The sequence below is a fragment of the Merops nubicus genome, unplaced genomic scaffold, assembly GCF_000691845.1.
Source record: "Merops nubicus isolate BGI_N331 unplaced genomic scaffold, ASM69184v1 scaffold40375, whole genome shotgun sequence".
Classification (NCBI taxonomy): Eukaryota; Metazoa; Chordata; class Aves; order Coraciiformes; family Meropidae; genus Merops; species Merops nubicus.
The window spans coordinates 8662-20985 of NW_008609609.1; the positions used below are offsets into that span (position 1 = coordinate 8662).

Sequence of the window (12324 nt, forward strand, 5' to 3'; positions counted from 1 at the left end):
GAGCAGTAATCCTGTGTACCCTTCCAGTATCTACACATGCAGACTGAATGAAAACAAAGTGAGATATCACAAGCACCACGCAGACATGACTGCCACCAACTCCACCACATCTGACCTGGCAGAAAAATGGAATGGTGAATAAAAACTAGTTTCCTTCATTGGTGAGTTACACAGCAGCTTCCTGCAAGTAACTGTGTCAGGTGCTTGGGGCAGGGGGGGGCCAACTCAAGACAATACAAGCACTGGACATATTGACATTTCAAAGTAAAATGGCTGTAACATGTGCTGACCTTACAGCTGCAACTGTGGAAATTAGATGGCAGTACTTCAGAAGTTATAGAAATACTTTTATTAAAAGTAAAAACTATCACATACAATGAAAAAAACACACACAAATTAGGGAGCTCTCAGCTAACGGCAAAAGGAACTGGAAACGTCTTCAGATTTTGACAACAGGCTCCTGTTTGTGACAATGTTTCTTGTTACACAGAATTTACAAGCAAAATTCACAGGTTAGATTTATTTTTGTCTTTTCATAAAGCATGATCTGAATTACACCATTTTCTTCCCAAGCTTGATGATCAAATCTACAAGGAAAGACATCAGATACTAAAAGATTATTGGACATGTTTTTCTTCATCTCCTGCATTTTTTATTTCATCTTCTGCACTTTTTTCTTCATCTTCTGCACTTTTTTCTTCTGCTTTCTCCACTTGAGGTAGAACTCCATCAAGGTTCAATAGCAAACCTTCACTGGTTGAAGATCTGATAACCAACTTCTGCACAATAGGATCTGGAAAACACCACCACTGATTTGGTCACACTGTTTTTCATGTCTCCAGGCTGATTCACCTTAGTACGAAACCTATACCATGTCTTTACAATGATGGAGTCAAGACAAGTTAATTATCAGGTTCGTTTCCTACAAATGGCAAATCATTTGAATGAATCCACAAAGAGACCCACCACAAAGCTTGCTACCATAAAATCAGTAGAAATTCTACTAAGACCAGAAGAGCTTACCCTTACTTAACTAGGTTGGTGTAGTTCACATATAACCTAACTAAGGACAAAAATACCACCACTTTCTGCTTCTATTTATTTATATTTCAAGTCAACCAACCCTTTGTATTTGTTATTTGGGCTGAGATGCCTCTAAATGGATGAGTACTTGGCTCTACGTAGGCTGTTCTCTGTACAGTAATTACTATCAACGGCATCACAGGAAAAGATTCAAGATGATTCTTTCTGCATACATTAAGCCAATACTAATATAAAAAGTTGTGGACTTAGCTTAAACAAGGCTATCCTTCCATAAAATTATGTTCATAAATCACCATTTCTACTCCAGCGAAGCAGATGACATTTGTTTGAAGTTTACTTCATTATGACAAAGAGCAGATAGTGTACTAGCTGCTCACAACAGCAAGCAGAACCTGCAGGAGCACCATGCAGAATTCACACCTTTACTCCTCTGTCACCTGATCCTTTCACTAAGGAATTAAAGAAAAGGATTAACAGCTTTTTCCTCTGAGCAGCAGAAATTTAAAAAATATCTTGGTAATAAAAAAGGTAGCTAATCAGATGAGATGTTAACTTATGCAAGTAACTAACATCTATTCTTAATAGCTGCCTCCTCGTGCCACAAGGCAGACCAGCTTGGTAAAGAACACTCATTTCTTAATTTTTTTTTTTTTTTTTTTTTTCCTGTAACTTCAAATATCCCATTACAAAAAGGGCTGCTTACCATAAGTGGATGGCTTGAATCTGCAGATATCATTGATAACTGTTTTCAGATTGGCAACTATCTGCTCAGTAGGCATATCCAGCTGAAAAAGGGTAACACCAAGTTAGCCAAGGTGATACTTAAAGGTTGGATTAATAAATACGAAAGCACTGGGTACATGTTCATTCTACATTTAGATAAGTTTTGTTTCTCCATGTTTCCTGTTAAGGAGTTACAAATCCCATTAACAGCCTTATAAAATACTACTTGCTCCAAGTGAATTGGATACATGGTTATCCACTCAGCATTCTTCTCTGTTTCACTCATGACATTAAATTCCCATGGCTCTGAAAAAACATACAGCCTCGAAGGTGTAAAAAGTCTTAAAGCCCAATATATCTACAAGTATTTTCCCAAAAAAAAGTAGCCAAAGACCACAAAAAAAAAATCAAGAAACACAAACATCTAGAACAGAATTTTAACAGAACAAAATCAAGTATTTTCTAATTATAGTTTCTTCCCCTTTTTTTTCCCATTTTAAAATATTCCATGGAATTTTTGCTTTATACATCAAATATGTGGAAGCATTGAGCTCTGAACATACACCAGGTCTGCATCTACCCTTTTTGGAGTGGACTGATGGCTCCTTTGTTCTGCCCTATGCCCTCACCCAACTGAAGCTCTTGGAAAGCTTCATATATATTTCTCAGATTTCATGTTCAGCTGCAGCAGTGTCTTGCTGTGCTTCATTTAATTCACTGTCTGGTCTGAACCATACCATCCACATATCTTTATCTCGATGAAAAATCAAGTTTTTACGAGCAGTTGCAGCTATGAACAATAAATAGCCTTTTTCTCACTGAATTAACTCTGCTTCAGGGGAGTGTACAGGTACCACTGGGGTCCCCTCTTCCTTTCTGTTGCCTCTCAAGGTAACATGAGCAGATTTTATTAATATCTCACTTATCTGTAAGTGTATGCATCACATGGCAGCAGAAATACTGTTATGCTCTACTACTCTCCTCCCAGATCTGGTCCATTAATACCTCTTTATGCTCTTCTGGCAGACTTACAATCCAAACGCAGCTCCTCTGCTACAGAGGCCAGAACACATTTGTCTTTATCATTGTTACAGTCATTACAACGTGCTTAATCATTCATAAATGGAATTTTACATCTGTTAATTTATTAATGCTGAGCACTTTGCTGACAGACTCATCACGTTGTATAAAATGGAAAATAGAGGAATACTCAGATCTAAACAAAACAATTCATTAATAACAACTAATTAGAAATTATAGTGCAAAAGAAGTTTCACACAGCATTTGCTTCCAAACCTTACATTTATTTCAGTCTTAAGTGAACCCTCAGCTGTACAATTTTCCTCAGCTGCTTGGCATTTATCATCTTTAACCAAGATTGGAAGCAGAAGAGATGGAATTGGCAAGTTGCTCTAAACACCATTACAACTTCTTACAAAAATTTAGAAGTTCAACGTATTATGAGAATCATCTCAAAATGCAAATAACATTTTGGATTTGTTAAGACAGGACAAAAGGACAGTGACTTGTGTTCAGTCAGACATCACACATCCCAAAAGATCACACACCATCATTCACTTCAGATACCAACAGCTCCATAATGAAGACAGGTAATGCTCAGAGGGTTCCAAGTATTTCAAAATCACTTCCACATCCAAATAGGCCAGCTTCCAAATAAGAATTCCACAGCAAGTCCTCATGTACACACAGTCATTGTGTATCAGCACTTAAATATTCAGTTTTCTTCAAACCTTGGCCAAACTGCCAGAAGTACTCTGGACCAAGTCTTGAAGGCTGTGCAGGCTGCTCTGTTCACATGGACTTCAGGGACAGCTAAAGATCTCTAGGGTCTGAAGAAAGACGCTGCCTGCAGAGGGAGCAACTATAAACCAATTTCCAGTCCACACTGTGTAAGTAGAACCTAACCACAAAGTACCCTCAAGAATGACAGTATATACTACAGTCATAAGACAGAAATTAATTGTTGCCTATTCTATTGTTCAAAGTTTCGGACACCTCTCTAGGGAAGCACAAAGTGCTGTAAAAAGATTCAGAGAAGTTATTTATTCTTTTTTTTTTTAAATAACTTACATTGTAGTTATCTTTAAAAGGGCTTCCCAATCACTCTGCTGCGTAGAGGGAAATCACCTATTAATATTCAGCATTGCACAAGCATGATGCAACAACTCCCCTTGGCCATTATTTTGGGACATGAAGCATCTTTCATTACATATGGCAGGCAGAAACTCACCCTTCTGCTTTCAGGAACAAAAAGAAAGCCTCTGAACCAACAGGTAAGCATTGACAAATGTGGTAGAGCAACTCTTCTGCACCATTTGCAAAGACATTTGGAGGGCTGACAGTATCAAGAAGAAAAAAGCATGGGTTTATTTTGTGTTGCCTTGCTTTCACAGGTTACTTTTCAGTTATGAACTTTCTGGAGAAGGTCAGAAAAAAAGAGGAAAAAAAACCAGATTTCTGTGCCTATTATAACATGGACTGTGCAAATAGCATTTTCTCATCCTGGCGGTCAAAGCAGATGCAATCCTGAGGTAGCAGCCTCATGCAATCTGCAGGAAGGAAAATCATTTATCTTTTCTGTACCTACATTCTATTATTTCCTGCTCCTGGCTTAACTCACTACAACTTTTTCCACATCCTTGGTGCTGTTTATTTCCAGACTCAGGACTTTTGCCAGCACAAGACTACTAGGAAGACATTCTTCAGGTACACACAGTCCAACACATACCATAAGGACTTAAAACACCTTCAGCAGCAAGACACATAATTGAAAACTGAATCTCTCTCATCCTGGTCTTGTCAAAAGTTGGAACCATTGAGAAATAGCATTGCAGACAGGCAAGCCCTTCCATGGGATATCTTGGGGTACCAAGTTTGAGGGCCCTCTGGTTCAGTAAACATCTATCCATATTTCAAACCCTGCAAATAAAACAGTGCTCCCATAAACACGGCCCATCCTAGAAAACACATCCTTCTTAGCAAACCTTGAAGTCTCACCTTCTGAAGCCATCTCACTCTGACCTGCAAAGGCGTCATTTCCCAGGCAGCCCTCTGCACAGACAAGAGGATGCACCAAAAATACCTTCCTGGTGTCACATTTAGACTCGTTTTTCTAGAGACAGCTCCAACTTGGGAAAAAGAATGCTGTTGTGATTGACAGCACCCTGTCTGGACTCAATACTGAAGGCAAAACCCTAATCAAAAAAAAAACAAACACACAACAGACTTGAAGCTGCCCTCTGCAGATAGGTTGATTTTGAAGGAGATATCTCAAACCTCCTTATTTGTCTCCCCTATGCTTTAAGATCTATGTCTTAAAAGAACATTTTACGTTCTCAGGTTCACAACATCCAGTCTACTAATTAAACTTGCCTGCTGCCAACTTCTGGGCTTTTTGAAGGCTTCTCAATTACTGCTAAGAAAACACCACTGAGGCCACTGACATCTGTGGGAGCAGAGCATTAGTTCAGTTATGGCCAGTGGCTTGATGTAACAGGCAACACCAGACAGCAGCACTAGAGGGAAACCATCTCTTTGAGAAACGCCAGCTTGGCAGACTCACAGAAACATCTACACCACTGTCTGGGATACAGCAACAGATCATCACGGTTCTGTGTAATTCATTAATTACTGTTTTCTCACTGAGAAGATTTAAATGTAAAAAGCTCTTGATTTAGTGGTGAGCAGATACCTTCAAATACTGAAGACTCTCAGAGCTTTGCCTGCACTGCATTTCCTCCTGGCACCACTGCACAGAGGGGAGGAAAACCAGGTCAGGTACAGAGAGTAGCTATAGAGGGTGGAGACGTTTTACGCCAGCCACAACCACAGAGTCATCCCTCTGCACACAACTCACCACACAACTGTGTGACAGAGCGTGTGCAGTTACACAGTAAGTTTAAGTTTAATTTGCAGGTATATTTTAGGCTGATTTACAGTGCAAAATAGTAAGGTTTAAGCATTTCAAAGAAGAAATTAAAGAATACAGTCACAAGAATTGGGAACCGATCTACTGATTCAAGGAGTCTTACACAGTCAAATTTACAAACATCTAAAGATACTTGCTGCCTGTATCAAAGTGTAACATGTAACACTTCATCAGAATAGTCCCAAGATCCACAGTTTTCAGTATCACAGAGGAGTAAGCCCTTGACATTCACACACAACAGAGCAGCCAGCCAGAATAAACAGAATCACTTCAATTCTCGTGGTGCACTTATAATCATAGAAACATTAAGGTTGCTCTAAGATCATCAAGAGCAACCGTCAACCCAACACTTCCATGACCACTAAACTATGTCCCCAAGTGCCACATCCACAAGTTTTCTGAACCCCTCTCCAAGGATGGTGACTCCACCACCTCCCTTGGCAGCCTGGTCCAATGCCTCACCACTCTGCCAGGAAAGAAATTCTTCCTCATTTCTAATCTAAACCACCCCTGGTACAACTCCAGCCCATTTCCTCTCATCCTATCACTGGTTACTTGAGGCCAACACCCACCTCCCTCACTCCAACCTCCTTTCAGAAGGACAATAAGGTCCCCCCTCAGTCTCCTCTTACCCAGACTAAACAAACCCAGTTCCCTCAGCCACTCCTCATGAGACATGTTCCCCAGACCCCTCTCCAGCTTCGTTGCCCTTCTCTGGACATGCACCAGCCCCTCAATGTCTTTCTTATCCTGTGACACCCACATAATAAACTTGCTTATCTTCACCTCCACACAAAGCTCCAGGGATTAGACAGCTTGCACACTTCCTTTCCATACTATTATCACTTAAATAAAAGAAAATAGCGGGCAGGACTACAAATAGACAAAACAGAAAGAAAGCCAAAAAACCCACACAGAAGCAAGGGAAAATAAGATTTAAATAAAAATTAAACATATTAATAAAAATACATTAAGAAGCCTCCCCCCGACAAGAGATACTTTTATACAACTCAATTTCTTATATGACAGCAATGCACAAATTCATTTCATATTTTACATTTAAGACAAACAGCTCCTGCTTTTTGCTCCGGTCTGGAATGAAAGTTATCAAAATTAAATGAGCCTTTCATTATTAGGTTAAAACACATACTTTTTGATCCACCTGTGCATAGGCTACAGACCTACAACCCACAGTTTATTTACTTGAAAAAAAAAAAAAAAAAAATCACATAAGCTTTATTCTTTCCGCAGAAGAGTGCTGAGGAATGGGAAGCTTGGGTTAAAACGTAATCCGAGGAATAGCACTTTTTTTCATCCTATTTTGCTCTTTGTGACAATCCCTTGCTAATATAGTGGCAAATACAGATTGAATTCTCAGCATCCTTGATATCTCAGCATAAGGAATGCCTTGCTCCCAAGTTTTAGCAGAGCCACCTTCTATGACCAGACACATTAACAACACACAGGGCTCACAACAGCTGCATGTCACACAACAAATATTAAGAGTGCCATTGACTTCACAGGGCAGTTGAAGAACATGGTTAAGAATCTTAGGAACATACAGATTAAAAACATGTTTTTCCACCTCTTCAATACTGGCCAGTTTTGCTCAGCAGAGGAAAATTTAGGAGCTCTGTATACAACTTACTCTTGCTATTCTTGTCTTGATCAGATTCTCGTCTTCTACTTCGTACTCAAGGCCTTCTCTGAAGAGCTGCAGCATTTTGGGAATATCATGGCCCATGGAATCTGATAAAAAAAAAAAAAAAGAGTTGTTTGAGTAATGCTTATTAGTGTGAGTAAGTGGGTTATTAGTAAAGAGAGATTTCCATCTTCCCATGAAGGCACTTAAATTCCAATCACAAAGGCAGTTTCACAAACAAGACAATGGTGTCCTCACACATAACGCGTAAATCATTTTGGTCTTTCCTCCTTCATTAATCAGTAGGCTTATCTACAACAGTAGAAAACCTTACAAAGCCTTCACTTCAAATAAAGAACTTGTTCACGAGTATCTAAACCAAAACTTTCATTATCTATTGCAATTAGAGCAGCCTGAAAGCAAAAACCTTCCGAGTTAGGTTTAGAACAAGCCCCAAGTCTTCCTTGAAAACAAAATCTACAGCTATACATTAGCAAGGTCAGACCCTACATGGAACACACCAGCCCAGTCCAGCTATTGCCACAAGTCAATACAGGTGTTTCTTATCTCAGCTGCAAAGGCTCACTTGACCCATTTTCACCGTCACTCAGCTGCTTCAAATACAAGCATTACCTCTCCCACACATCTACAGACAGCTCCAGGAGAAAACAGCTCTGGATAAGCTACAAACCAAGTTCATAATGGCATTATATAGTTTTCATTGGTTCCAAAAAGTATCTGGAGTTGTATTCTCTGTTGGAATGCTCTGGACACGTTAATGGGTTTGTCTCAATGTTTAAAAGCTTAAAACACTTCCTGCAGCCTGGAAAACATCAAGACAGCTGCTGGGAAAGGGAGGCAAGAGACATGGTTCAAACTCAGTGTTTCACACAGCTGGCACTGGCTCTATGTTTAAAAAACATCCCTTTTGCTTTCTTCATCTTTGAATTAGATTCCTGAAATATGGCTAAAATAAAAGTCAGTGAGCAAGGGTTGACAAAAGCATTGAGAGACTGACATTTGTTGCTGGGAAAACTTGACCTGAAGGAGAATTGTCTTGAGCATTATGAAACAGGAGAGCCCACACAGGTAAGGGAGTAGGCTATACTAAGCAAAAGCAGAAAACTGTTGTTGAGTGGTAAAGAGCAGGCAGAAGCAGCGGTGGCAGTCAAGAAGCTGGGATACAAACCACTGCACAACAGCTCAACCACACAACTACGTCAGTGTGCTTTTTTTTCCCCCAAGTTGTTTTCGTTTTCCTTGGAAACTTCACAATACTGTTATGGTTCATCAGGACTAACAAGCATAGGAGCAACTAGTAGGCAATTTTACCTTGATTCTAACCCGATATTTCCCTGTGGTAGGAGAAAAGAACAGTTCTAGATTCCTAAAACTATTCATATCTTAAGACAAAACAAGCTGTTCAGTCACAGTCTAACACTCCTAAGCAAAAAAGTTTGTGTCACCTCCAAACATCTTATTCGGTATCTGAGATATCTAAAAAAGAATTGCTTCTTACTTCTTTTTGTGTTTGGGTATTTTCGTCTTAGCTTGTTTCTTAATGGTATTAGCTTAGGCATTATTGCAGGAACAGCTACATAGAAGTCCACTTGGATTTCATCTTCCAAAATCTGCAATAAAAGCAATATATTTAAGAACACAAATTATCTCAGTAAATGAGCTGACCCACAAGCATGCCTGAGCACAGAAACCTTCCACTCTTTGTACTGACTGCTAGCTGCAAGCCAGAGTTTACTGGATGTGAGGTTTCTTGCTCCTTGCTCCCCAGTTGCTGTTAAAGTTCAGATAGTTATATAAATCTTAATAAAATAAATACCCATTTGACTAATTCAACTCCTCCCACAACAGCAGCTCCATTCTCTCGAGCTATTTCAGCTTCTTGCTCATTCTGTGAAACAAAAACAAAAAAATGAGTAACACCTTTACTACAAATGATTCTGTACCATCAGCACCGAGTAGGTGATTTATTTGGAATGGTTTAAGGTAATCAAAGACCAAAACCAGCTAATGCTGGTGACGTAATATAGGAGCAGCAACTCCACTTCATGCCAGGTACCAATAAAAAGCAATAGTCTTAGTCAGCTTCTACTGGAGAAAAACAAAAGCCCACCCCATTTGCTGAGGAGCTCCTGATTATCAGAAGTCCTTTCTGTCCCACCTCCATCCCCCAGTAACTACAATGAACCTCCACTGGATGGAGCCAACATCTTACTCTAAGCTTCATACAGGCACAGAACATGCTATTAAACAGTAAAATAAGGCTACTGAACTGCCAAAAGTGCTAACACGCTTTGGCTTCAAAGAGCTTTTAGAAGTTAAGCTCATCTGGCCTCTGCAAGGGTTCCCTTTTAGTAGTCTGAAATATGGAAAGGTAAAAAGGCATCAGTTTTGTAAAACTTCAGCTCGGGCTTCTGATACAAGCAGATATTCATGAAAGCTACAACTACTCAGATGCTACAACCGCTCTACACACCATTTCACACTAGTGAACTCCCAGGAGAGGAGACAAACAGTGTGGGGCAGAGAGCTACTAAGTTCTTGAGTGTTTTAAAGAAGTTACTTTCTATTCTTCCCCCTAAGGCATTCTGTTACATCAGAAGTGACTCTAACACCTATGTCTGATCTGCACCCAGAGGCTTAAGACAGCACAGTTGGATATGGCTGCTACACCAAACCCTCTGCCTGCACCACAAAAAGGTTTTACTCTAGAACTGTTTTTTAATCCTCTCTGCCTTAGCCACAGCTATGCAGATATTCCCTACCTGCATTTCAGGATACTCTCTATATACATAAACCTATGAAGAGGAAGGAAAGCCCCTAAGATGCATGGTAATATATTAAAATACTGCCAAAGACAAATCTTAGACAGTCAAGAGTTCTAAAAAGCATTCAGAGTCTTCTCAGTAAAAGGAGTAGTACTTTAATGGGAACTAGTTGTGTAGTAAGATCACACTAGATACTAGAACACAAAGCAACGAACTCAGGCTCACCCACCTCTGTGAAAACCAAGACCTTCTTTGTTTCATCTGAAAATCGATACGGAAGAAGAACTGTGCTTGCAAACGGCTCCACTTTTTTCTAATAAGAAAGAAAAACAGTATAACAAGAAAAAAGAAAGAAATCATGACTTAAGGGCAAGTTATACAATCATGTGGAGTTAGTCCTCTGCACAGCCACCGTACCCACAACTTCCTTGCAGAGGGATTGTAACAAACGAGCATGATGCATAAGTTTTGACAGCTTTTTTTGTGGCCAGCATATACTCAAATTTAAAACTTGAGACATGAATTAATGATGCTGTATGAATTAATGATCCTGCAAAGGGGCTGGGATCAGTGACTCCAGTTTAGGATAGTTCCCAGGCTCAGGCATGGGCAGCAACCACCACTGAAGTGTTGAAGTTGCATCCAAAGGCATATAAAGTTAAACACACGAAGAATCCCTTCTGAAGTGGCCTGTTTTCTACTCATGGGAGAAGCAGAAGGAGTTTTAGGGGAAAATTCAACTGGGCTAGACACTTTTAAATCAACAAGCTCACAGCCAAACAAGCAATAGGATACTTTCAAAGACCTTTATTAAGAAAACACCAAAACAAGGTGAGTCTTCCCATTTTAAAACAAAACAAGAAAAATCACAACTCCCACTTCCAACGTACCTTCTTCTCTAGTGCCATATCTAGGAATACATTAATGTAGACGTACTGCTTCGGGTAAGTGAAGTCCAGCTCCTGAAATTTCTTTAGCATACCCACAGCCACCTCCAAATCATAGGATGGCCGCTGGTAATGCCACGTTAAGTACACATCATCCACAGGCTTGCTCATGAGTGGTCGCCTCCATGCCACTTGTTTCTTTTTTTTTTCTTCCTGCTTGGTCCTTTGTGAACCCTTTTTCACAGTTCTAAGACAAATAAAAGTGTTTTTAGATGATTAACTGAAGAGTTTAGCACATGTTGCAAGAGAAAAAAGGAGATATTGTCATGTATCACTTAAGTAATAAGTTAACGAGGAAGGTTCTACACAAAGATGAGCGGCATCCCTAAACTCATCCCAGTTTCTTATCCCAGGTGGCTAAGACAGAAATGAAACATTCAGAACTCAAAAGCCCTGAAGATAATTAAGCTCCTCAAACAACACAACCACATTTGTGCAGCACGGAACTAAGTTAATGACCTCCTACTGCAACAAAGCAAAACCAGTTTAAGGTAACACATCAACTTCTACAAGTCTTGCTGTCACAGGGGCAGGTAGCAAGACACTGTGCCCGACCTGCTTCTACATCAAGTGAAGCCTACACACCTTCCTGGTCATCACAAGGAGCCACATCTGTGGGTTTTTTCTTCCTACAGTGGATCGTGGCAATACCACCATTCAAAAAAGGTTATCTCCTGCCTTTCCTTTATTGTTTTGTGTGCAGTTACAAATCCTTATTCTCCTATCTATTTTCAAAGGCTCTCAAATAAAGGAGAAAAAAATATCTTGAAGTAATAGTTAAATACTCCATTCCTCCATTAATGATGGTGAAAGAGTCTGCAGTCCTCCAGAAGGCTTGGTTTACAGCACACTTCACTGTTCTGTACACAATAGTCATTTCTACTTCTCCCATTGACATCATAACATTACAATTTAGAGACAACAAAATAAACAATAGAAAGGTAACTGCACCAAAACAGAGGAACAGTTCAAAACCAAATCCACAAGCTGCCCAACTTTCACACTGACAGTACTCCTGAAGCTGTAATTCAGCCAGTCTCCAAAAGCACACATCACAAATTTCAAGTAAAAGGCAACACTCCCTGCAAGCTCAGCTTAGCTCCTCGCTCTCCAGGCACCCTCTCTAGGAACTAGGGAACTGCGAGATGCCCCTGCGGCCAGCTTGGCTATTAAGGCAACACCAAAAACACCTCACACTCTCCCAGCTACCACCACCAGACATCTCACGGCCCC

The 12324-nt window shown here is 40.0% G+C and overlaps 1 protein-coding gene across 1 annotated transcript; it reads right to left on the minus strand.

The window, feature by feature from the left end:
• Positions 1-662: 662 nt before the first annotated feature.
• On the minus strand, positions 663-11278 carry MRPL1 (mitochondrial ribosomal protein L1; the record flags this gene model as incomplete). The annotated part of the gene is made up of 7 exons (XM_008940642.1): positions 663-793; positions 1748-1829; positions 7365-7465; positions 8878-8989; positions 9196-9267; positions 10374-10457; positions 11035-11278. Coding segments are annotated over 7 exons (826 nt in total), but the record flags the coding sequence as incomplete, so codon positions are not given.
• Positions 11279-12324: the final 1046 nt, after the last annotated feature.